The following is a 26,034-nucleotide window of genomic DNA, read 5'->3' as shown; positions in this document are numbered from 1 at the left end:
AGTTACAGAGACTTTCTGCTTTGATGGCTTTGGAAAATTATAGCTTCTCCAAACCACACCTATATTTGGTGAAGGAGACTGCTGACTTCTTCAGAACAACTCTATTTTTCCTTCCACCTTGGACATCTGCTTAGTGTTCAGTTAAATACGATAGACTTCATTCTCTTGCCCAGAAAGCACATGATTTGTAAGTTTCCTTTTTAAACCAGGGCACACTGGGGTCTAAGATGATTAACAGCTCTCTTGAGAAATGACTCTACCTGGAGAAACTATAAATCCTGCTTACAACAGTTTCAATATCCATTCTCACACTCTATCTCAGTGAAAGGCCACTCAATCCTTCCAGTTGCTAAAAACTTTGAGGTCATCCTTGACTTCTTTCTCTTAAACCCATATCCAACTTATTAGCACATCCTGTGGGCTCTACCTTCAAAATATATCCCGAGTCAAACGGCTTCTCCTCATTTCCACTGCCACCACCAAGGTTCAAGTTCCTGCAATGGGCACAGAGGCCCTGTGAGATCTGTGGCTGCATCATCTCAACTCTTCGTAACTCTATGCAGCCACACGTGTCTCCCTGCTCTTCCCTGAATGCACTATGATTAAGTTATTTCTTTGTCCTGGAGTTCTCACCCCATTCACACGGCTCACTCCCTCATCTTGGCTGCCCAAAAGCTTTCTCATTGAAGAAGTTTTCCTGACCACTCTATAAATTAGTACCTACCCTCATAGACCCTTTCACCCTTACTCAGCTCTACTGTTCTCCATCTGATAGCCACCTGACTTACCACCATGTAACAAGTTATGACTTCATTTAACTGTCGCCATCCTTCAATAAGAATATACGTTCTCTAAGGGCTTCCCTGGTGGCGCAGTGGTTGAGAGTCCGCCTGCCGATGCAGGGGACATGGGTTTGTGCCCCGGTCCGGGAAGATCCCACATGCCGCGGAGCGGCTGGGCCCGTGAGCCATGGCCGCTGAGCCTGCGTGTCCGGAGCCTGTGCTCCGCAACGGGAGAGGCCACAACAGTGAGAGGCCCGCGTACCACAAAAAAAAAAAAAAAAAAAGAATATATGTTCTCGGAGGAGGAGAACTTTGTTTTGGTCATTGCTGTTACACAGTGCCTGGTATATAACAGGAACTTAATACTTTCAAAGTGAATTCATGAATGAGTAAATGACAAGGCAAAAATGCAGAGTCAAAGACCCAATAGTAACTTCCAGTTAGCAGAAAATGAATTTTTTATGCACAAACATATAAGTTTTATGAACACATTTTAATGTTTCCCCCCAAAATCTAAAGCAAAACAAAATATGCTAGATTTCAATTAACATATATGAACGTGTCTAGGAGAATGCATAACAGAGAGCAGGTGTTCAATCACTGTTTGCTTAATGTCCTCTAAATGGTAATTCAGAGGGGCTTACCTTTGGAGCACACTGGAAATGCATTCCAGGCACAGGGAGAGTAGTAACGTACATCGTGATACAGCGATATAGGTACAAAGTTCCAATGATAAAAAAGAATCTGCGCCCCACTATTGACCTAAAGGAAAAACAGGGATGGGGAAAAATAGGTTTACTGGGGTTTTCTGTTCCTAAGGCAACATAAAATAATGTTTAACAGAATAAAGAATGATTGTAGTTTTCAGAAGTGAAGATTCACATACTGCAATTAATCTAGGTGGGTTGGGCCCCAAAGGAATGAGTCTCTGAGGAGAGGGGGTGTTAAAGTAGATTAAGGGTTTTACACAACTACAACTCCTAAAAAAGGCCCTCTTTGCCCGAGAATTCAATGAACCTCTCTACGTTGTCAGTCAACTCACTGCATTAATAAACCCCCTCTTGAGAACTCAGCAGAGGTATAAGCGAGCCACGGTCACAGAGGAATTAACTAATGAGCTAACGTGATACGACATAATTGGGCACACAGGGAAATGGGACAACTCTTTTAACCTAAGTTATATAAGCAAGGTTTATTTGGAGACTATCCAAAAATATTCTGACAACTTAGGCATGAACTATTTTGTCTGTAACTATAGAGATTTTCAGAGAATTATATTTTGAAGATGTTCACAGTGTCCTCGTGCATTTAAGGACATTTAAGAGTGAAGCTGTAAACTGATTAGTTTACCCTGATTTTATGCAATCTTGATCGAAAGAGGTTAAAAAAAAAAAAAGAATCCCACAAGTCCTTTTTCACTTTATATGTTTTGGTGAAGACAGTTGTCTTGACTAACATTAGTCCCTGTCCTTCGCCCCCTAAGTCGTCAGTCTAAGGCAGTGGTTCCCAGAAGCTGGCTTTGAGCACACTGTCCTCCAAAGGGAAGGGTTCTGCCCATCTGCACCACTGTCTTTTGGGTACCTGAATGGGCATCAAGAATTCTGAAGATGACTGTTGTGTAGTTGGAGGTGGGCCTATAAACTCTGGGCTCTGTAAAGATGGCTGGGATCCACACAGCCCCTAGAATTACTAGTTATAACTTCCCTAGTACACAAAATATGTTACTCCAGGTCTCCCATTTTCAGAGCTCTCAAACTTCCAAAAGCAGTGATCAAAAACCTCTGGAAAAACAGGCAATTTTAGGCATGTGGAATATTTTAAGTTTCCTCCAAGACTGTGGTCTGCCATGGATCAAGGTCTAATTCAGGTTACTGTTGGGACTTCTAAAGCATCGTGTACAAATATAATTTTAGCTGCCTGTCTCCAAGAGCTATTTTAAGGAGATTCCAGGGTTTCTGGGGTCAACATATAGAGAGAAACACCTTGACTAGTTGATGAAAGTATCTATTTCTTGCAAGGCATTTCTTTCAAAGGCTTGCTATTCTAGCCCTGCCTTTTCTAGTACTGAAAAGGAACAGGTAATGAACATTGCTGAATGCTTCCACTTGGTTAAGTGAAAAACTATTCTCCCTTTGATTCAAACCCAGGTTCAAAAAGAGTACTGAATGGTGCTCCATGCTGTTAGACAAGGTGAAGTAATAAGCAGGAATTATTATGGGTCAATTATATTCATTCCAGTATTCAGAGTTCAGCTGTACTCAGAACAGAAAATTAACTTAAGAGGTGAAACATGCACTCTGCAGCCTTATTTAAAGAACTACTGCCAGTGATTTTTTTCCCCCCATAGCTTTCAAGGTGTTTTAAGTGAGAGAGTGAGAGGGAAAGAGAGAGAACAACTAGAATTTCTTATTCAGCTGGAATGTTCAAAACGGGTTATAAAAATTACTCTACCAGTTATTACAATATAAGATCCAATTCTATATGAAAAGTAAAAAGGAAAATTAGTGTCATTTCCCCAAGTTTTCGCTGGTGGATTGTGACCCAAACATAGCTATCATTAAAACATGCGGCTGGCCTGTGTGAAAACAAGTTTTGACACGGTAAAACCGAAGCTGGCACTGGAGAGACAGGTAACAACTGTCCTCTAGGTGAAGATGCAAATACACCAAGACTGTACTGCAGGCTGGAAGCCAGCTACTTACCCGGCCCTGGGAAATTTCTCTTTCACACACATATACAAATAAAACTTTGCTCTAAAACAAAGGAGAGAGCAACTATCTTATAGTTGCTATAAGCAGTCTCTCTTATATTCAGTGTCAATTCCAGACACTAAAAAGGAAAACACTAAAGTTCAACTGCTACACTGTTTGCTTTTAGCATAAAGCACGTTATAACTAACAACTTTAGCGTAAAGTTCCCCTACTAAGTAAAAGACAATTGACAGCTATGTCTTTTACTTATACAGTATTAAGAGAAATATTTTAAAGAAAATGCTTAGGAATGACTTCAGTGTGTGGAATAAGTTTTCAAACCTGCACACCTGCATGTGGGGAACTCTTTAACAAAAATAGACTGAACTCTTCAAATCTCAAAGCAACAACCAATTGAAAGAACAATATAGCGTAACTTCCTTCTTCAAAAAATGATCTTGTGGCATTGCTACTGAAACCCTATTTGACTCTGAAGTGTATGGACTATGTTAGTATGTATTACGCTTTCAAAAGCCTCCGTTTATGGGCAATGTTTTAATTAAACTTATATTTGTGATTTAATTATTAGAATCTTAGTAGAGAAAAAACATCTGAATGATGGCTGAGGAGAAAAGAGGAATTGAGGGGCCTTTTTTCTTAATGGAGTAGCAGGCAGAATTCAACAGGGAAGCAGAAATAACCACCTCAGAGCTGTGTCCTATTTTTAAGTATCTTCAAAGCAAAAGTACCTGGCTTACTACACTTCCTGATTCCTGCTATTCTAAAATGGGAAGACCGAAACCAATGAACTAAGTGCTCCTTTGTGATGGCTTGAGGAAACCAGAAGGCACGTTTACTTTAGAAATCTGAACCCAAACCGCATGGACCCAGTTCTAAATGCAGTTTATTAAACAAACTCTTGTGACTGGATTGCCAAAAGGCAAAAGGAAAAGGCATGTAAAATTCGAGAACTCTTGAAGAGAGGCAAACCTCAAAGCCTGCAATTGACTATAGACCGATATAGTCATCACATTATGAGTAATAGAGAAAAAAGCTTCCCAGCCCACAACTTTCCCCACCTGTCAAGAGCTTGGAATAACACAAGCATGATGAAGTGAATGTTATTCCTTCCAAGGCTCTTAATGTATCATGCAAATACCAGAGTGCCAAGTTGCTTGAAATTAGAACTGCACCTTCAATTTACAAAGTCTGAATCATCCACCACAGTACTTCTGCACCTTCACACACAGTTGCCACTTTCATACAGTTGCTCAATAAATGTTTATGGAATAATGACTGGATTTATTCAAGGTTGTAGATCTTTCTATTGATTCTTTTCATTAAGTGCCTGGATAAATAAGACTGAATTTATCAGATAAAACCGAGACAGATCATTTCAATTACACACCGGCTCACTAAAATATAAACTCACGGCAAATCCCCAAAACATGTTAGACCTTACTTACTTGTATCTCAGAAATAGCCACTGGGTGATCCATAATCCAACTAATATAATTCCATTTATTTCTGATACAGAAAATGCCCATTTCACCCGGTCTATGTAATCAAAAAACTTGTCTGGGAGTGGAGGGCTGAGCTCCTTGGGAGGGACCCTCTCGTGCACAACCGTGATCATGACAGTTGTCAGGACGAGGTTGAAAAGAGCGTACACGAAGGCAATGCCCGTTTTCCACCACTCTAGGGGAAATTTGTTCCTCGATTCCGTGGGCATAGCAATTTGGATATAGTCCGGGTACTTTTTGGTGCCCTTTCGCAACCCATTGGATAAACTCTTAGGTTTACCATTGCCATTTTTGTTCTCTTCTTCAACAGGTTCAGCAGGTCTTGCGTAAGTGTTTGCAGGATCGTTGGTTTGGTTTTCCATATGTTCTTCAAGTTTTGCTGTCTCTATGATATCCATTGTCCTCCGGTCTTCAGATCAAAAAGGAGATGGTAAAGTTCTTGTTCTTTGTGGAAACTCAACTTCTTTTAATCCTTCTACTGCCAAGATCAACATGGACTCTTACAACTGATTCTGTTTCCTAGTACAAAACATAGAGGGTCTCCATCGGACTACTGTTCCTCCTGGGCAACCATCTGCTGTACATTCACCGTTTTCAGGAAAGGAAGCCAATTTTCTTTCCCCCAAAGATGTTACTATCCCACCTGTAAAAACAAAACAGAACTATGTTCAGAAACTGTGCTTGTCCAGTTGTCAAGCATCCAAAACGAAAACGTTATCAAAATAAGGAAACAAATACCAAAGCCATTTGCTTTATAAATGTATCGTCAGAACATAGTTAAAGCTGCTGAGATGACGTTTATTTATAAAACATTGAGGGACTTCCCTTGTGGCGCAGTGGTTTAGAATCCACCTGCCAATGCAGGGGACATGGGTTCAAGCCCTGGTCTGGGAAGATCCCACATGCCGCAGAGCAACTAAGTCCGTGTGCCACAACTACTCAGCCTTTGCTCTAGAGCCCGTGAGCCACAACTACAGAGCCCATGTGCCACAACTACTGAAGCCTGTGTGCCTAGAGCCCGTGCTCCGCAAGCCACCACAATGAGAAGTCCGCGCACCACAATGAAGAGTAGCCACCTCTCGTCGCAACTAGAGAAAGTCCACACACAGCAACAAAGACCCAACACAGGCAAAAATAAATAAATAAAATTTAAAAATAAATAAATAGAAATAAAACATTGAATTGTTTCATCTTGGAATTCTTCTCTTTTTGAGCTGATGTCAGTATAAATAGGAAAATTTTAATAAACAATTCCTTTTAAATTTCTATAAATAAAAGTCAGGACCCAGCACTGCAAACACTTCATGTCAGGACCCAGCACTGCAAACACTTCATCAGACACCATCACTTGTTGCAAACCATGAAGTCATAATAAGCTAGAACCCACCCAGAGATCACATCATTCCTTCCTAAGACTGGGTCTTTTCTATGAACCTTAAAGGGTAAAAAAACTGTGATGAATTGCTTACATGCATAGAATAATTGTTATTCTCTGCATTTGTCAAAATGGTCAACTTTCTACTTTCATATTAAAAACTGGAATCTTTTTAAGTGACTACTTTTCAGAACATATTCAAGAACTATGCATTCAAGATCCTTGAAATGCCACTACCTCTGTTTATCCTTTTATATTCAGAGATGCACACCATACAGAAGGAAAACTGACAGCCTTCAAAATAACACAGTGAAAAGATACACAAAGCCTTATTAGCTATGCCCATTTAGGGAGAAATTCTCCTCATTACTGGAAGGATAAAATAATTCACTACAACTAACATGGTAAATTAGTAACTGACAACATTTCGATACAGTCACCACAATTTCTACCAAACAACAGAAACGCGGACCCAGAGGACCAGCTCGGGGCACTTACCCACCACGACACCAGTGATGAAAGGTGCCCTCTGGTTAAAGCTCCACAGGCTCTAAAGAGTGAAGCTTTCTCCACAACACAGCACCAGCACCACCTCTTTTATATGTGTCAGCAACACGGCCCCAGCTGTTGTCAATTTAGGAAAGCAGTATTTTCGGCCCAATCCAGAACCCAGCCGCCTGAAGAAGTTTTCAAACCTCGTAATTAGTCCCCACCCAGAGTACACTGCACAACTTAAGCACAATCCTTTGCATTTTAAAGACCTCCCCTTCAGGGTAAATTCAGGGGAGAAAAATAGGGAGGAGGAAAAACTCAAAGTGGTGACAGCTAAGCCTTTGTTTAACGAAAGAAAAAGGAAAAAAAAAGTTAAAATGGCACAGTCAGTATGGACAAGCAATATTTCTTAACAGTTGTGAATGGCAAATAGACGATCAACCACAAATGTTTATTGTGCACCTAAATGTCCCAGCACTGAGGAATATGTGGGTGCAATTAAAAGGAGTTTGAAGGAAAAAAAAACAAACACTGACCTGAATATTCACCCAAAGAGCTTGAAGTTTAGCTGAAGAGACGGAACTAAAATAGCAAAACTTTGGAGAAGACTGACTGGCATATTGTTAAGACGAAGAAGGATAAGGTGGATCGCTAGATCAAAATGTAGCCTTAGGGCTTCCCTGGTGGTGCAGAGGTTGAGAGTCCGCCTGCCGATGCAGGGGACACGGGTTCGTGTCCCAGTCCGGGAAGATCCCACATGCCGCAGAGTGGCTGGGCCCGTGAGCCATGGCCGCTGAGCCTGCGCGTCCGGAGGCTGTGCTCCGCAACGGGAGAGGCCACAACAGTGAGAGGCCCGCGTACCGCAAACAAAAAAAAAGAAAAAACGTAGCCTTAGCTGTATCCCTAAAGAAGTGTCCACAGAAAGTCACTGTCCATTTCCGAGGAAGCGAAAGCAAGAGGAAAGTTAGTCTGGCAGGGAAACAGAAGAGATGGAGATTGGCTAAGAGGTAGTACCAAAAATTTTGGACCTCTCACCTTTCTACTGTTCTGCCCCTGTGAAAAGCCCCCAGATACTAATGCATCAGAGCAGGGTGAGAAAGGACCAGGGCCCCTCTCTGTGAAAGAAGACTGACATAGATTCTCTTTAGTGCCCTAGCTCAGTGTTGTAGGACAAGTATAAAGAACAGGTGCCTGAGTAAGGCATTTTCAAAAACAAACCTGCAACACCATGGACAACTACTTCTAATGGAGGTACCAAAGCACTAACTCAGCCACTGCCTGTCTCTCGTTACCAACTTCAGGCTACACCACTCATAGCATCTTGCCAAACTAATATCCAAATTCCGTCCAACTTTACTACTACACATCTGCTCCGAGCCTGGTGTCTATAGGGGTAAGAATCTTGTTGATTTTGAAACCCAAGTCCACCAGCGGACATACAGATGGTCTTTAAAAAGGTAGCTACCTAGTTCTAGAATACAGAATGTAGAACAGCAGAAAACAGTTACTTTTTTTTTTTTTTAAAGAGGAAGCGTTCAGCTATCCACCTCCTGGGACAACTGTGAGAATGACTGAAATAATTAATCCTGAAGAGCTTTGTGCTCCTGGGAGCAATAGCATTCTGTGAGTACAAAGCCCATTTATCAACATTAGTGGCGGGGTTGATATTTTCCTTGGGGTTTCATCAAGAGGATTAAGTATACAAAGCACATTCATCATGTGTCAGCCAATCTTGAGATGCAATGTTTATCGTCAAGATGATGATTACAACATACTCATCCCTATGGTGAGACTTTCCTACCAGTAAGGATCTGGAAAGTGACAAAAGCCACAATAGTTCCTCTTGAGGGATGGCAATCCCATTAGGTCACTTGTTTAGGGTACTCTGTCAGAGCACAAAGCAGACGAAAGGATTTCCGAGTGCTCTTACATTGCAATATATACTGGAAGTTAGTCTAGATAATATTTTAAAAGTTCAAAATCTCTATAGATTAATCTTTCTTTTGAAGGCAACTGTGAAACTCTGAAACTTATAGTACAATGATACTGTTTTACTAGGTTTTGCTTTTGTTTTTAAGAACTAAGTATGACCTACTCCAGAAATACAAGGAAGGTTTCAAATTAGGAAATGACTAATTTGTACTTTATTAAATACAAAAAAGAAATGTAAACAGAAAAGATACGATCATCTTGAGTGAAGTTAAAAAAGGCAGTTGATAAAATTCAGTATCCACTTGATTTGGGGGAGAGAAAGTACTCAGTAGTAGGAACAGAAGTATGTATATAGCTGTGCTCTTTCAATGCCAATATCACTATTTTAGCTGTGTCATATGTGTTCTAATATCTAGTGGAAAAAATCCTCCACTTTTCACCCCTAAGGGAACTTCAGGATCTTTCTGTCAAATTACAAGAAAATACATAATTTTGCTTCTATGTTTTATTTCACCTCTATTATACCATAAAGGGTTTGATCTTACCATATTAGTATACAACATTAGTCATTTTCTCTTAATAATCCCAATAGTATTTTTCCTGTAATTTGACAAAAAATGATTCTAAGGTTCATCAGGGAGTGAAAATGAGGGCAGCAGTAGAAGGTTTGTACCAGTAGATATTAGACTACATTATACAACCAATATTGGGGTAATGGTACCCAGTCATTCTATTTTGGGAATTTATCCCAAGGAGATAAGGATGTACACAAAATGTTTCTACAAATATGCTTTCAACACAGTTATTTATAAGAGCAAATTGGAAACAGCCTAATATCCAACAACAGGGGATTAAATAAATTATAGCCATGTTAATACTCTATTTTGATATAGTAACTACAGAATTGTGGGACAGGTATATTAATACTATAAGAAGGATGCAGTATCCAATTAAGTACAGACTTAGATATGAATAGGAGGTGTAGGACCTCAGTAATTCATATCAGAGGTTATGGTTTACCAAAAAAATAGGAAAGGGGCCACGTGACAGAGGTTCAAGGCTCGAAGAAAAGGTGCAAGTGTGAGACTCGTGACTCCCTCCCAGGTCTGATCTGAAGCTCACGGACAGCATCCCACAGAAGAGGTTAAATGCAGGCATGAGCTCCAGCTGACAGGCTTAGAAATGCTTTGCTTGTTAAATTTGTATGTTGGCCTCCTTGTGCATTTGCATTGGTTAAGAAGATAAGATGTATTAAACATGTAAATGTAGTTTAAACATTAAGGAAACTTATCTAAGTTTATATGTGGGTTTCAATGTTTAAAAAGATGTAAGCTGTTAAAGATAGAGGTTAAACATTGACCAAAGACAATGTGGTGCTAACATTTACAAATTGCAATTCTGAATGAAAGAGATTTAGGCGTTGTTTAAAGGCTTAAGAAAAACAAGGTCCTGAAACAGAGTTGAAGATCAATGGAAACAAAAGAGCTGATGAGTTTCTTAACAGACATTAAGCTTTCTCAGCCCTTAAAACAGAAAACCCAGTGGTCACCTTAAAGCCATTAAAAAGTCAAGTTGTAGAATAAAATGGCCACAATATAATAGTCCTCAGCAAATGTTACTATGTGCCAGGTACTGTGCTTTGTGTAATATCTAATTATTCCTCATAACAATGCTAGGAAATATTTTAAAGAAAAGAAATTGAGATAAGTGAGATGCTCAAGGTCAGACAGGTAGGAAGTGGCAGAGCTCAGATTTGAACCAGGAATCCAATCTCAGGAGTCCCTGTTCTTAATACCACATCACTACCTCTAGTGCATTACATATTATAGGTCAACAACACAGTCAGTGAAAAAGATTAGGACTTCCCTAGTGGCACAGTGGTTAACAATCCACCTGCCAACGCAGGGGACACGGGTTCGAGCCCTGGTCTGGGAAGATCCCACATGCTGCGGAAACAACTAAGCCCATGTGCCACTACTGAGCCTGTGCTCTAGAGCCCGTGAGCCGTAACTACTGAGCCCGCATGCCACAACTACTGAAGCCTGCGCGCCTAGAGCCCGCGCTCCGCAACAAGAGAAGCCACCGCAATGAGAAGCCTGCGCACCGCAACGAAGAGTAGCCCCCGCCCGTGAGCCACAACTACTGAGCCTGCGCGTCTGGAGCCTGTGCTCTGCAACAAGAGAGGCCGCGACAGTGAGAGGTCCGCGCACCGCGATGAAGAGTGGCCCCCGCTCGCCTCAACTAGAGAAAGCCCGCACGGAGCATCGAAGACCCAACACAGCCATAAATAAATAAATAAATTTGTTAAAAAAAAAAAAAAGATTGAGACAATCAATGACAAGCTTTTTTAAAACAGAGAGATACACAAAATACACAGGAAAGTCTCCAGATAACATTACAGGCGTTTTTAAATCTTCATAATTTTGCAAAAATTAATATAAACTTAGAAAAAATTTAATATAAACTTAGAAAAAATTTAATATAAACTTAGAAAAAATTTAATATATAAATCACCTCTCTTGGGGGGGAGAGGGAAGGAGCCTGTTAAGTTTTTCCCTGTTACCCATACTTGCCATTTAATTATAATTACCGTAACTAACAAACCACTATATTACACTTATAATATAGGTATACTGCTATGTTAACAGCATCCACTTTAGCTAAGAAGTTTTATGCCTATAAAAGTTTTTGCAGAGACCAAGACATCTTAGCTTTTCCTTATTAACATTCTTAGAGCTTAATTTACCTGTAAAAATCCTCCTGCCTAAAATGGACAGGCATTAATATGCTTACAGAAACAAAGGTGCTTGTGAGTCACGGCATTCTAATTTCAGAAACACCCATACAATTTGTTAAATAGTTTTACTAACAAGTTCTTGAAAACTGAAAAGAAGATCCACTGTTTATTCAAAAATTATTGCGTATTATTTGTGAAATACTTTCCCAACAAAAGGAACATGGAAAAGAGGCCTTGTCATACCATTACAGGTCCCACATCTGTACAAGTATGATAGATTTAAATTAGGGAAACGGACAGGTGGGTAAGGTGGCTTGTGACACTCTTCTGAGAATGGACTGGGGGGAAAAAAACTTTTTTTTTTTTTTTTAAATTTAAAAGATAGAATTGAAAAAGCAGCTACCCATGACTATAATTCTGAACTCTGGAAGAGATATGCTCGGGTAGAGAATAGACGTTTTGATTTTCAGTACTAATTTATTATCTCACACTAAGGTAGACTGGACAACTATAGTTCTGCATCCAGTTGTTATAAAAGAAAGACTCAGCCTATCAATAGTGGTTGCTGGTGGGAATGGAGAGTGACGGCAAACAGGCTGGAAGTTTCTTTGGGGGAATGATGGAAATGTTCTAAAATTAGATCGTGACAATGATTGCACAATTCTGTAAATTTACTAAAAATCATTTAATTGTATCCTTAAAACACATGAATTTTATAGGATGAAAGTTATAACTCAATTAAGTTTTTTTAAAAGCTATAGCCCATGGAGATACATGGTTTCTAAAGAATTAGAAACCAGGGACTAACCCATGTTCTGTTCTCATATTCCAGGCTCGCTTATCCCTTTAAAGTGCTGTACTTACCAGCTGAGCACTTCTTGAGCAGTGACTTGGAAATAACACACATTTTAAAGTTTTCTACACACAGGATCAAGAACAAGCCAATAAAATGCAAACTGTTTTACAAAATTTGTGTAAACTGCTTCAAAAATAAAATTGTAACTATATAATATGAAGTGACAAAAAACAGAAGGATTTTCTAACAGAATTCAGCAAAATTTACTATGAGTTGGATCCCAAGGAAAAAGAGACGATCTGTTTTCTTTCTCACCAAAAAAAAAAAAAAAAATTGATCCCTTTAACTGGCAAGGTAGACCATTTAATACTTGTTGAAATGCATACTACTTATTTACACAGAGCAAATATTAGCTGTGCAAATTTGAAAACAAATTGTGGGACTGGGAGTATTTCACAGGAAGGGATAATCTGTAGTCCACAGGGCAGCCTGAGAGGGCGGTACGGCACTCAGCCTGGAGCAACTGTTTCTGACATCACTAAGTTTGATAGAATAAAATACCTTCACGAAAACCTGACATGCAAAATGTTTCATAGGATGTTTTAATTCTACTTCCTGTTCACCTTTTTATTTGTGGCTGGAGAATTCCGAAGATCAGATCTGATTCCAGGAGAGGACTCTTAAAGAGAGGTGGAGACCCAGGGAAAGACAACTTAACAATCCCTGGTACAATGTGGAACATGTGGTAAGGAGAATGAACGAACAAATGAATAAAGGAATGAGGGGGTAGATGAACAGATTAGATTAGATTAGATAAGTAAACACACAGACAGACAGGACCCTGAAGAGAGAAGAGGGCTGTAAAACAAGGTGAAAGACTAGGGAATATTTAAATAATCCTTTGTATTTCTTTGGGAAATACCCTAAATCAGAGGTTTTGAGAGTTAAGGGGTAGAGTGGGGGAACATCACACATTTTCCCCAAATACTGGATTACGCCTGCCCCAAACCCCTTTCCCCACCTCCATTCCTGATACATCTAGGCGCTTAGAGAACTTCTGGAGGATGGGGGTGGCTGGGCTTTCCAGGTGGTTTCTTCCTCCTTTGCCTGGGTGTCTTCAGTGTTGAGAAAAAAGAACAAGGCAGGCATATTTTACTTCCCACCCCTTTATGAATTCACAGCCAGTATGATAAACCCATGTCCCCGGAGAATAAGTAAGGCGGGTTGAAGGTTTGTGTTTGTGGTAAAATGCTTATAACTACTTCAGCAGGTAAGCAAAAGAAGTCCCCAATAATTTAAACAAAGACATTTGTACTTTTAACAACCTGAACTGTGATTCTGTTAATTCCCGAGCAACCCTGCCAGAGAGATGTTTGGTCAGAGAATCATTCTGCGCTAACTGGTACCACCGGCTCCATGTTTAATGGTCAAACAAAAGCTGCTGGTACTGGTTTAGTAGAAACACTCTGGGGGCTTTATCACAAAGGTTAAATCTAACAGCCTAACTGAACAACAGTGGTAATTATGTTTCTCCATTCCTAGCTTTCCTTATATACCCCAAAGGTTTATATACCTAGAAACTGATTCCCGTAGGTTTTAATACTTATTACTCTGTAATAGGAGTCTGCACAGATTACCTACTGAAGTGAGAGGTTTCTGAAAACCATTAAAAAACTACTCCATTTAATATTTTTAAATGACAGTGGAGCTTACATGTTCTCCCAACAACAGTGGCTGGTTTGAGAGAGAAATGCGGAAGCTAGGTCTAAGAGCTTAACACTATACTCCCAAACCACACACCATTTTATAAACTATATTAGAGATCTCATGCTACACAAATAAATAGACCACAAAGTCAACAGTATATTTCTTTGTCAACAACAAATTTTCTAGATTTGTTGGAAGCATAGTATCTTAAATATTATAGGAAAACCATGAGAAGAAAAAAAAGATAGTTCCTTAAAAATAATTTCATAATTCTTTCCTTTAATAAAGCTCCTTTACTACATGCCTTTCAGATTATTATAAAATACACCTGTTGATTTCTCCCTCTACCACGTGGTGACCAAACTTTGTATATTTTATACAATTTCAAAAGTTTGCATAAAATACTATTAACAGGCTATTTAAATGAGTATTCAAAAAAATGACATCTTGAAACTTTGCTTGCTGTTCGCTAGTACATTAGAAGACAATATTAACACTTTGTTTTGAGATTTGAGTGCAATCACCTTTAAGCAAGAATCCATAGAAAGGAGTTAAATAATCCTGCTCAAGTATGGAGGCAAAGGCCAGACTTCAGCAGAAACATTTAACCCGGAGCTTGCGGTTAGTACGCTTAGTACATTTCATAGTTGTAAACAGAGGCAGATGCCTAAGAACAGGAAGCTTACTCAATCCCCAGTGCTGCTTCAGAAACTGCACCTAGGTACACTTTAACACAATTTCCTTGTAGAGGTCTAAAGTCTACAATTAGGACAGTGCAATATGTATTTAAAATACAATGGGTTACTTGTTATTATATTTCTGCTTAGTGCTCTGTACCAACGAAACAAGTGCAAAAAATCGCTTAATATAGCCTAAGATGTTAAGGGGAACACTTCCTGTTAGCAAGAATTAAACGCTGAAAAATTAAGGAAAAGGAAGTTTCTAGAATCTGCACCTTTAGCAGGTTAGTCCCATCTGCTTGCTGCAATTTAGGTGTGGTGTTCTACAGGCTTTGGTAGAGGGCAAAGGCAAGTGGGGAGCAGGAAGGCTAGACAACTCTTTGGGTTTTAAAGTCCTGTGCTGCAGCCCATCTGGCATCCTCAGGGCAGAGTACGGTTTCATATAAGGAAAGGACAAAGTAGGAAAAGAAAGCAAGCATGGAAGACCCAGAAAGGTCTGTATAAAGCCCTCATTTCTCATTCTCTTATGCCAACCACAAAAAGGTTTTTTCGCAATGACTGGCCGAATAAGCCATTGCTTTCAAATGGTATGAGGCTATAAAAAGCCATACCTTCTCCAAATCCATTAAGGTCACTATATTTGGCTTCCAGAACTTAAACTACTGTGTTGTATTTAAATAAATTATTTCTTTCTCAAAAAGCACTTATTTGACCAACGCTTCCAACCTAGGCTTTGGTTTCTGCATATAACTCCAACATAAAGAATGGCACACGTGGGGAAGAGGCAGCAAAGGAGTAACTAAAAAGATTAAAATCCTGAGTCTAATAATGCCATTTTAACAATTTTAAGGAATACAAGTGACTGTTATATTGGGACTTGAAATAGATCTATAAAATATTTATCAATCAAATTTTAACTTATCTTAATAAATTAAGGAAAAGAAGAAACTCACAAAGTGTCCCTTTCTATAATTTTCACCAGAAAGTTTGCATATTTAAAAAATTTCATTTGAAGGAAATAAAGAAATCTGGTTTATACACCATAGTATTTAAATATTGTTTTGCAAAATGTTAGTGAATATCTGGATATTCAGAATAACTGTCAACAGACATGGTCTGCTAGGGAAAATGAGGCTGTTCAGAACTAAATCTCAATGTCTTTAGCAAGAGCAGTGATCCAGGAACCTTCAGCTGTGTCAAAGTGTTTTGAGGCATTTCTCTCTCAAAGCAGGGAGAACAGCTCACTCTAGAGTTTTATTTCCTTTTGTGACCAACTGCGCTGGTTCACAAAGTTGCAAAGTTTAATAAACAAATGTGTCTTTTGTTGCCTACTCTACGAAATGTCCCCTGTATGAAACTTGAGCACTCCACCACAAAGCGTAGGTGGCTGTTGGTATAATAAAGACCACAGAGTGAGTTTTTGCACACCATTGGTTTCGTAGTGACCCTTAGCCAACTGCCTGTTTCTCTTAAGCAAAAATCTAGAACAGGATACACAGTTCTTATTTCGTTATTTCTTTTAGGAATACCACAATATGAGGAATTTAGTTCCAATACACCCAAGCTGTCCCTCCAGGAGATAATTAGAAAAAGAGGGAAGAGAGTTTGGAAATAAAAGGGATAACAGTACAGGAGTCAGAGTTTTTACAAGGAAGCCTTGAAAGAGAAAGACAATATGGAAAAGTATAGACATCAGAGCTGCACTTAAATGGCTCCTAGTAAGACATGTTCCATAAAAGGGCACTTACAGCTTGGGGAATCCAGAGGGGCACTGTAGGTGAGCATTAATCCTTGTCATCAAAACCAGGAGAGCCCAGAGGATTTGGCTAGGAAACCAAAAAACTGGTAGGGATTGGGGGCTGGCACTGTTACACAGCAACATAGGTTTGAAATTCTGGGGACCACCTTTACTGAAACATTTCTACCCAAGCAATAGTACACACAATCACAGTAAAATTAATTCAGCATATGAAAAAGTCATATTCTATTTAGCAGAAATGGTTAGGTATTATATGTAAGTAAATAAATATATAATTATAACATATAGATAGGTTCTATACAAATAACATGTAAAATCCTTTAAGTATGATGATTTATTTAATCAAGGCTTTCACGTGGGCCTTGACTCTCATCTTTATTTGCATATTAAGTCAGCTTTTCATTCTCACAATCTTTGCAGTAAGGGCAGGTGATTTCATGAACCCAAGCCCTGAAGTCCACCCTCAAAAGCCACTGGGAGGGCTTCCCTGGTGGAGCAGTGGTTGAGAGTCCGCCTGCCGATGCAGGGGACGTGGGTTCGTGCCCCGGTCCGGGAAGATCCCATATGCTGCGGAGCGGCTGGGCCCATTAGCCATGGCCGCTGAGCCTGTGCGTCCGGAGCCTGTGCTCCGCAACGGGAGAGACCGCAACAGTGAGAGGCCCGCGTACCGCAAAAAAGAAAGCCACTGGGAGAACATGGAAAGAGACGAGAGGAACAGAGAATGATTTTTGCTGGTTTATCCATGCAGTGAGTGAAGATTGGTCAGGAAAGGAAACAGAAGTAAAGGATACAATTGCCAGAGTTCACTGCCTTACTTTCTACACCTCCTCTGACAAATCCTAAGAAAAGAATTTCTGTGACTAAATGTCTCCCAATTTCTAAAAACAAAAACTTCCTACAGAACTTCTCGTTGACAGATTAAATACGCAAGCTTCTACCCGATTGTAACCCATAGATGAGAACACTGGGAAGTTACCTTGAAACAAAGCCCATTAAAATGTAGTTTAAGCTGTAATCAGAAAGAAGCATACAAGATACGAGTTACTGGTAGGATCATAAATCGGTACAATTTTTTTGAAAATCCCTTTTTAAACACATGATGAGTTTTAAAAAATGCTTCTACTTCTTGACATATTATAATAACTATTACTAACAATTTATTTTGGGACAAGTTTTAAATACAGAAAAAACATTATCCAAAAATACATTCAGTGAAACATTAAAACAGTCTAAATGTCTAGAGCAGACATTTTGAAGGATCCATGAAATTCATTAAACTTACTATTTAAAAAACAGTACCATATTCTTATTTTCTTAAAATGTAAATGTATGACATTTTAAAAAACAAGTTAATAATAAATACACCAAAATAAAGGTAAGGTGTTAATGCTGGTCGTGAGATTTACCAATTATTTTTGTTTTATTTACCAATTTACCAGATTTACCAATTATTTTTGTTTTATTTGGTACTTTCCTATTTTCTCCAAATTTTCTATGATAAAAGTATTCACCCATATATCTAGATACAACTGTATTCTCAAATAATTTATTAAAATTATGTTTTAAGATTTTAATGATGAGGAAATTACAGTATGATTTCAGCAATGTACAGACGTATGTTACATATATATTTTTAAAAGTCTGAAGAAAATATACCGAATATTAATACTGCTTGATGAATTTATGGGTGATTTTAATTTTTTTCTTTATTCTGGATTGTATTTTCTAATTTTCCACATTAATCATTCTTATAATCAGGAAAATGCTAATGGCTATTTTAACTATAGAAGTATTGACAGAGTTAATTTTGGTTCATACAATTTCAAATATGTAAAAAATGCACGTACAGAACAGTCAGTGCACAAGTACACTGAAATATTAAGAATGGCTGTCCAAGTGGCAGGAGTATGAGATTTTTTTCCTTCCTACATTTGTGTAGAGGCCACATTTAAAAACATTTTCATTACCAATGTGTCATTTTATAGCTAAAAGTATTGGAAACCACATATAGTTGTTGCTGTTGTTTCACAGAAATATGTATTTACTGAAATCTCTTTATTTCATGTCTTCACTCAGCCTCAATTAACTGCAATAAAAAGTATATGCTTAAGAATATTGCGTTTTGGGGCTTCCCTGGTGGCGCAGTGGTTAAGAATTCGCCTGCCAATGCAGGGGACATGGGTTTGAGCCCTGGTCCGGGTTGGGAAGATCCCACATGCCGCGGAGCAACTATGTCTGTGAGCCACAACTACTGAGCCTGCGCTCTAGAGCCCACGAGCCACAACTACGGAGCCCATGTGCCACAACTACTGAAGCCAGAGCACCTAGAGCCTGTGCTCCACAAGAGAAGAAGCCACCACAATGAGAAGCCCGTGCACCGCAATGAAGAGTAGCCCCACTAGTCGCCAACTAGAGAAAGCCCGCGCACAGCAACAAAGACCCAAGACAGCCAAAATAAATAAATAAATTTATTAAAAAATACATATATAGTGCTATGAAGAAAAATAAATCAGGAGGGTTATTCAAAGTTAGATCACCAGGCTTATGAGGCAACATTCAATTTAAAATTTTTAAATGAATATTCGTTATCAGAAAAAAAAATCAGTACACCATCAAGTCAAAAGATCATCAAGAACATCTATGGTCCAATAAATATAAATAGCTTCTAGAAACCTACACAAATATAACTTTTTAAAAATTATTTATTTGGCTGCTCCCGGTCTTAGTTGCAGCATGCTGGACCTTTTAGTTGCAGCATGTGAACTCTTAGTTGTGACATGTGGGATCTAGTTCCCTGACCAGGGATCTAACCCAGGCCCCCTGCATTGGGAGCATGAAGTCTAGCCACTGGACCACCAGGGAAGTCCCACAAATACAGCTTTTTAAAACTAAAAAGGAATTCCACAGAAAATGCTCTCATACTCAGTTGTGGATTTTTGCTTTTGAGTCCTTTCCATTTCTAATAGATTGAAATAATGTATGCATGTTTACAGTATTCTAATTACATTCTGTTTTTTATTTTTTGCGGTACGCGGGCCTCTCACCGCTGTGGCCTCTCCCGTTGCGGAGCACAGGCTCCGGACGCGCAGGCTCCGGATGCGCAGGCTCAGCGGCCATGGCTCATGGGCCCAGCCGCTCCACGGCATGTGGGATCTTCCCAGACTGGGGCACGAACCTACGTCCCCTGCATCGGCAGGCGGACTCTCAACCACTGAGCCACCAGGGAAGCCCTCTATTCTGTTTTTTTAGAAGTCATAATGGACTTTTAAAAAAATTGATCACCCCAGGGCATCTTCTAAGAAATGTTTAACCCACATGAGGATTTAAGAAAAGGTTAAAGATGCAATGTTATTATATAAACACAGGAAGAATAAAAAGAAAGATATTATGTGGAGACAGAAGAGCTGAAGCTATCAAATATCTAATAAGGATTCAGAACTCAATTTGACTTTCGATGCAGAAATTTTATTTTATCTTAAATAGGTAGGATAGAAACTACAGATATAGAAAACTTAAAAAGCTGTTTAATGAAACAGAGCGACGAAACTCAAGATAAGCAATACTCAAAGGTTAAATACATAGCAAATGTTGCGACACTGCTGAAAGCCTGGAAGGTGAGGCAAATGAATGGCGGGCCAACCAGGAGAACTATTTCTGGCCTTCCATTCTGTGTGGAATTCGGCTCTAAGTGCTCAGGAAGGTAAGCTGAAGAGAAGGCTGGCTCCTATCCTCAAGAGGTTTTTGATTAAGTAACTCCCACCCTCCCCCTTCCACCCAGAAGTCACTTAAAAAGACCAATGAGCAATAAAAACAACTTTTACAAATTAGAGAAGAGCCTGAAATAGCATCTGAAGTTTAGTAAAACCAGGTACCTGATAGAAGTAAAAGTAAAAAGAAAATTCAAATAATGAACATAAAAGGGGAGGGTGGGGAGGGAAACATATATATATATGTCTTAGAAACTTTTGAAGTCTAGGGTATATAGATGAAAACTGAAAACAAAAATTTTAAAAACTAGAATAGCTTTTTTTTTTTTTTTTTTTAATTTTTATTTTATTTTATTTATTTGCGGTACGCGGGCCTTTCACTGTTGTGGCCTCTCCCATTGCGGAGCACAGGCTCCGGACGCGCAGGCTCAGCGGCCATGGCTCATGGTCCCAGCCGCTCCGCGGCATGTGGGATCTTCCCGGACCGGGGCACGAACCCATGTCCCCTGCATCGGCAGGCGGACTCTCAACCACTGCGCCACCAGGGAAGCCCTAAAACAGCTTTTTAAAATGCCAAGTTCCACTAATCAGTAATGAATAGAAAATCATTCTATTAGGTTTAGCGCTGGTCTATCCTTGGGAGTAAACTATGGTCAGACTGTTTTCTACAGAGTGAAGGAGGTTTAGAAAAACACAGGATGATTAAAAGCACTGTCTCTAAACCTCAACCTCATGCCAAGAGGTAGTCGGGAAATGCTATAAACTGAATGCTCAATTAGTATCAGGCAGCTAAAAGGTGTAATTCCAAAAAAAAAAAAAAAAAAAAAAGGTGTAATTCCATATTTAATCTTATTTCCATTAAATGTAATTTTCATTGATGACTCTATATAAATAAAAGTATTTGACTATAAATACTCATTTGAAATTGTTTTTGAAAAAAAATGTTATCAAAAACCTATATTTAAAATAAATTGAGGGCTTCCCTGGTGGCGCAGTGGTTGAGAGTCCGCCTGCCGATGCAGGGGACGTGGGTTCGTGCCCCAGTCCGGGAAGATCCCACATAACACGGAGCGGCTGCGCCCGTGAGCCATGGCCGCTGAGCCTGCGCGTCCGGAGCCTGTGCTCCGCAACGGGAGAGGCCACAACAGTGAGAGGCCCGCATACCACAAAAAAAAAAAAAAAAAAAAAAAAAAAAAAAAAGCTTAAAATAAATAGAAACAAAGTGACAGCCTAGAAGTTTTTCACTTTATGGTTTTTTGTTTTCGGTTTTTTCTTCTGTAGCTTAATCCGCAGCAATAAAGTTATCAGAAGATTGCGAGCCCGTTTCCAAGGCTTGTACTGAACAAGACGAAAAATGACATTCTGGTTAATATGTTTATATACTTTAGAGGTACTTCTTCAGAACGTCAAAAAGGATGATGGGTTGATGGGGGGTATCTTTAAAGGAAATGAAGGAATTCCATTGGGGGGGGTTATTTGTAGGGTAAATAAAACCTTAGTTATCATCTGGGCTTCAAACTCCCTCCTCTGCTGCCCTGCCAGTCACCCCAGGTCCTGTCCATTTTAATCTTCCATCTATCCACCTAACTCTGCTCTCTCTAGCTTAGTTCAGCTCACAAACACCCTTCCTTACAGAGGGCGTGAATTAGTCCAAACATATCAATAGCTACAACAAATTTTTAATGGATTAAATCCATCCACCAAAAAGATACATTAAAAAATTTTTTTAATAAAAAGAAAGCTGATGTAGTACTAGGAGTATCGGGTACTACTAGTATTTTGGACTACTGAATATAAAGTAAAAGTATTAAGAAGAAGTGGATAATAGAGAACAGGTCACTAAGAAGACCTGAAGTTATGAATCTTGCACAAGGAGAAACTGAAGCGCCACAGTCACTGTGGGAAAAGGACTGAGCAAGTACTTAATGCAGCACTCCCTCCCTCTCTGGTTTTGTTCCCAGTCCATTTCCTGCTTTACTGGCTTCCTTAAAGCCCTTAGATGGCTCCCTATGGCCAAAAGTCCATTGCTTATTTTGACTTAAAAAACAACAAAAAACAAACAAAAAACAAAACACCTTATAATAGAACATTTCAAATGCTGTATTGAAAGTAGAGAGAATAGTACAGCAAACCTCATCAGCTACAATGATCATCATGGGAAATCTGGTTCATCTATCCCCTACCCTGGGTTTTTTGGGAAACAATCCCAAACATCATTTCTCTTGTAAATATTTCAGTATGCCTCTTCAAGGCTCTCTTTAAAAAAACAAAAACAAAAGCAAAAACAACAGAACACTAATGCCGTTATAGGTAAACAAAATAAACTTTCTTTCCTTAATGACAAATATCTGGTCAGATCACCTTTCCCCAATTATCTTTTTTCCCCAGACTGCTTCTCAGATGCTGGTGTGTCTTTCTGATGGGTGACACTGCTTACAAGGACCTTCATAATCTGGCCTCTGCCCTCCTTTTCAGGCTCAGTTTGTGAGTCTTTTTTTTTTTTTTCCTTTCCCTAAATCCTGTGTTTCCAGACATAACTGCTTAACTTCTGTTCCCTTCACATGCAATATCTCCTCTTACCAGGCCTTTCCATATAATTTTTCAGCAGTCCGAACCTCCTCTCGCCCCTACCCTCCTGCTTGCTCACCTGCCTCTCATGCTTCAGGTTCCAGCTTAGATGTCACTTGCTCCAAATAACCTTTCTTGCTACAACTCCTGGACTCAGAAAAGAATTGTCAAACACAGCACTCACTGCCCAGAGAGGTTACAAAACCTAGTGTCCCCATTGAAAGACAAATGCCAATTTATAACTTCCAGCTTGTTAGATAGAAACCAACCTTCCCCTCTGGGGTGCTTTGTGTCTGACATTTTCATGGTACGGTCACCATTTGTTACTTTGCCTTTTGACTATATATTCATGCACAATTATTATACAAAACCTCTTATAAATGGTGTTCTAGAGAGGCAAATCAGACATCAGTGCAAAGATCTCAGTAATAAGAAAATCCACAGAATTACTTAAACATTATATCTAATAATCATGAAGCTTTCAAATGTGAATTTGATATTTGGCAAATATCTGGGTGTGGTAGCGACAGGGACAAAAGAGCTAGTGGCAAAAGAAGACGCTAACTCTAAAAAAAGCTCAGAATCCTATTGTTACGGGAGCAGATAATTGCTTCATTTTATTCTAAAAGTGGCACCAACTCTAAAAACAAAAATGCACTCATCAAGGACATTAGTGTACTTCAACAGATAACTGGCTAAATAAACAGGCTTTCTCTGCATAGATTTTCACCAAAGTGCAATCAGAAACCTATATTTGAAGATCAACTGTCAGAAAGTCTTCTTGGAAATGTTGGTTGACCACTTTGGTAGCTTTCCGTATCTACAAAAATAAGGCCACGCCTAATAACTAGGTAGATGAGAAGATTTCTCTGGGGCTTTAACAAATCTAATTCACATTGTGAAGTCAATTGATTATTGTATTTTTGGTGATTCCACCAAAGACGGTTAAAGAAAGCAAACAAAAATCTCATTTCTCACAGAAAGAAAAGAAGTAGAGTAAGGTACCTTACTGATAAAGAGTGTACTAACCATCAGAGGGTCTAGGTATTTCCTCTTAGTGCTCAGAACACCACGAGATTGGTCCTGTGGGTGAGAAATCGATTCTCTCAAAGGTTTAAAATGTTTTGGCATTTTAATTAGTTTGACGCAGGTAATTTATGGGTAACAGGTCCACATGAGTTTATTAAAACAATGAACAACAAAAGTTCACTCAATAACCATGGCCCCTAAAACATGCCCTTGCTAATACCAGAAAAAAAACAAATACAGGTCAACCGTGTATGGTAACATCTTAGAATCCTAAGATCTGGGTTCTAACCCTGACTCTACTACTTGATGAGAATTAAAGCAATCCCCTTGGTCCTCAGTTTCTTCTGCCTTACCTGTCTCACATTCTCAAATAGGGGACTCTGTTAAATGATTGGCCATTGGCACATTACAATTTTAAAATTGTTAGCTTATGTCTTTATTTCTCAATGTCAGAAGTCATCCTGTCAGAACAGACCACATGAAAAGGGAAATAAATTCATAGAAGAATCACCCATTAGGTTCCATCCACTATTTGGGCATCTGTATGGAGTAAGAAGACTTTTGTGGGGGGCCTGATGCAGAACCCCTTTCCTACCATGATTGAAGCCAATTAAATAAAATTTTAACAAAGAGCTTCTGACCTCAGGTTAATTAAATAGAGAAGAAATAAGACATTAAAACTGAAGAAAATAATTTCATAAGGTTGAAGTGAAAGGTCCTATCCCATAGAATAAGAGGTGGTTAATTAGATGCAAGGTAAATAGAAAGTTATTGAGTCAGCTCAGGACCAACACCAAAGGGTATAAAAGAATCAAGTATTATTCTTTATTATACCAACTGACCACTATGTGGATGCAGATTTAAAATTAGGAAGTAATACAAATTAGTATAAACTATATTTTAAAAGGCCTTTTATGAAATATTAAAAATTAAGAAGTAAAAATGTTCCAAGTAACTGGAAATTGTATATCTTGATTTGAAGAGTTAAACTACCTATTCTACTAGCATTAATGTTTAAAGGCAGACAATTTACAGAGTCCAATAAGACTAGATTTCTCTGGTAATTAGGATTAGCAATCCTAGATTGATTTTTTTTTCTGGGTAGCAGACTATTCCACTTTTAATATCACACATCTCTCTCTCACACACACACATACACACACACGCAGAGGAACAAATAACTTTAGAAAAGCAGCCGATCATGTGTTAGAACTTCATTAATTAAAATAACAAATTCCTACTGCAAACATTTTTGCAACAAATAAAGTTAAGTGAACTCCATCAAAGTTCATTTGAATCATCTGAGGCATTATTTATGGCTTCTTGTGTTTCTGAAAATAAGTTATGTTGGTTCAGTAAGCTTTTATGAATAATGGTTAATACAGTTTTCCATCAAATAACATAAAGATTCCTGATGAAAGATTGAGAATCTAAATTAATGGGAGGTACAAACTATTACCTATAAAATAAGCTACAAGGATATACTGTACTACAGAGGGACTATAGCCAATGTTTTATAATAACTATAAATGTTGTATAACCTTTAAAAATTGTGAATCACTATATTGCACACTTGTAACTTATATAATATTACTGTATACCAATTATCTTCAATAATTAATTATTGAATAATTAATTAATTAATGGGAAAACTCTAGGTTCTTTATAAAACAAGTCAAACTTAAAAGCATTCCCTGGGAATTCCCTGGCGGTCCAGTGGTTAGGACTCCATGCTTCCAATGCAAGGGGCACGGATTCAATCCCTGGTTGGGGAACTAGGATCCCACATGCCGTGCGGAGTGGCCAAAAAAAAAAAAAAGTATTTCCCCAAAATCAATATTCTACACTCAGAAAGTTATTCAAGGTATAAGACTCAATATAAAACAATGCTACCTTCAATGCTAAATTCAGTGAATGAAGCACTATACATTGTGGCTTTAGGGAAAGTGAGAAATTTTAGAGTTAAATGGATTTGTCTCTTACCTTTTATAGAAAGTTAAAAGTTACCCTTAAGTCATTTGGCTGCTAGTTCGATAATAAAGCAATCTGTATGGTTACTGAATAAAATGGTGTCAGGTACTAGTGCTACACCATGGACTACTATGTTGAGCTCTTGAGACAACCCTGAGAGGCACTTCTCTAATCCCCTTCTTTCACTTGACTTTACAGTGGATCCCTCCCTGGGATGCATCCCCACCTGATAGAACCAGAGTCTCCAAATTCAGGAGGAAAAACAGTTCCTAATCTCACAACTCTC

General features: G+C 38.8%; 1 protein-coding gene across 8 annotated transcripts in view; it reads right to left on the bottom strand.

Annotated features, from left to right (window-relative positions):
• The window catches only part of SGMS2 (sphingomyelin synthase 2), an 83,328-nt gene that overhangs the window by 11,310 nt on the left and 45,984 nt on the right, over positions 1 to 26,034 (bottom strand). For all 8 annotated transcript variants that reach the window (XM_060148569.1, XM_060148574.1, XM_060148566.1 and 5 more), the window contains 2 exons: positions 4,939 to 5,638; positions 1,427 to 1,544 (listed from right to left, as the gene is read on the bottom strand). In XM_060148569.1, the coding sequence (XP_060004552.1) occupies positions 1,427 to 1,544; positions 4,939 to 5,393 (573 nt within the window). In that variant the 5' untranslated portion in view covers positions 5,394 to 5,638. The remainder of the gene's footprint in view (positions 1 to 1,426; positions 1,545 to 4,938; positions 5,639 to 26,034) is intronic.

This window comes from Lagenorhynchus albirostris, chromosome 4, assembly GCF_949774975.1.
Source record: "Lagenorhynchus albirostris chromosome 4, mLagAlb1.1, whole genome shotgun sequence".
Lineage (NCBI taxonomy): Eukaryota > Metazoa > Chordata > Mammalia > Artiodactyla > Delphinidae > Lagenorhynchus > Lagenorhynchus albirostris.
This window is presented reverse-complemented; position numbering and strand designations above follow the sequence as displayed.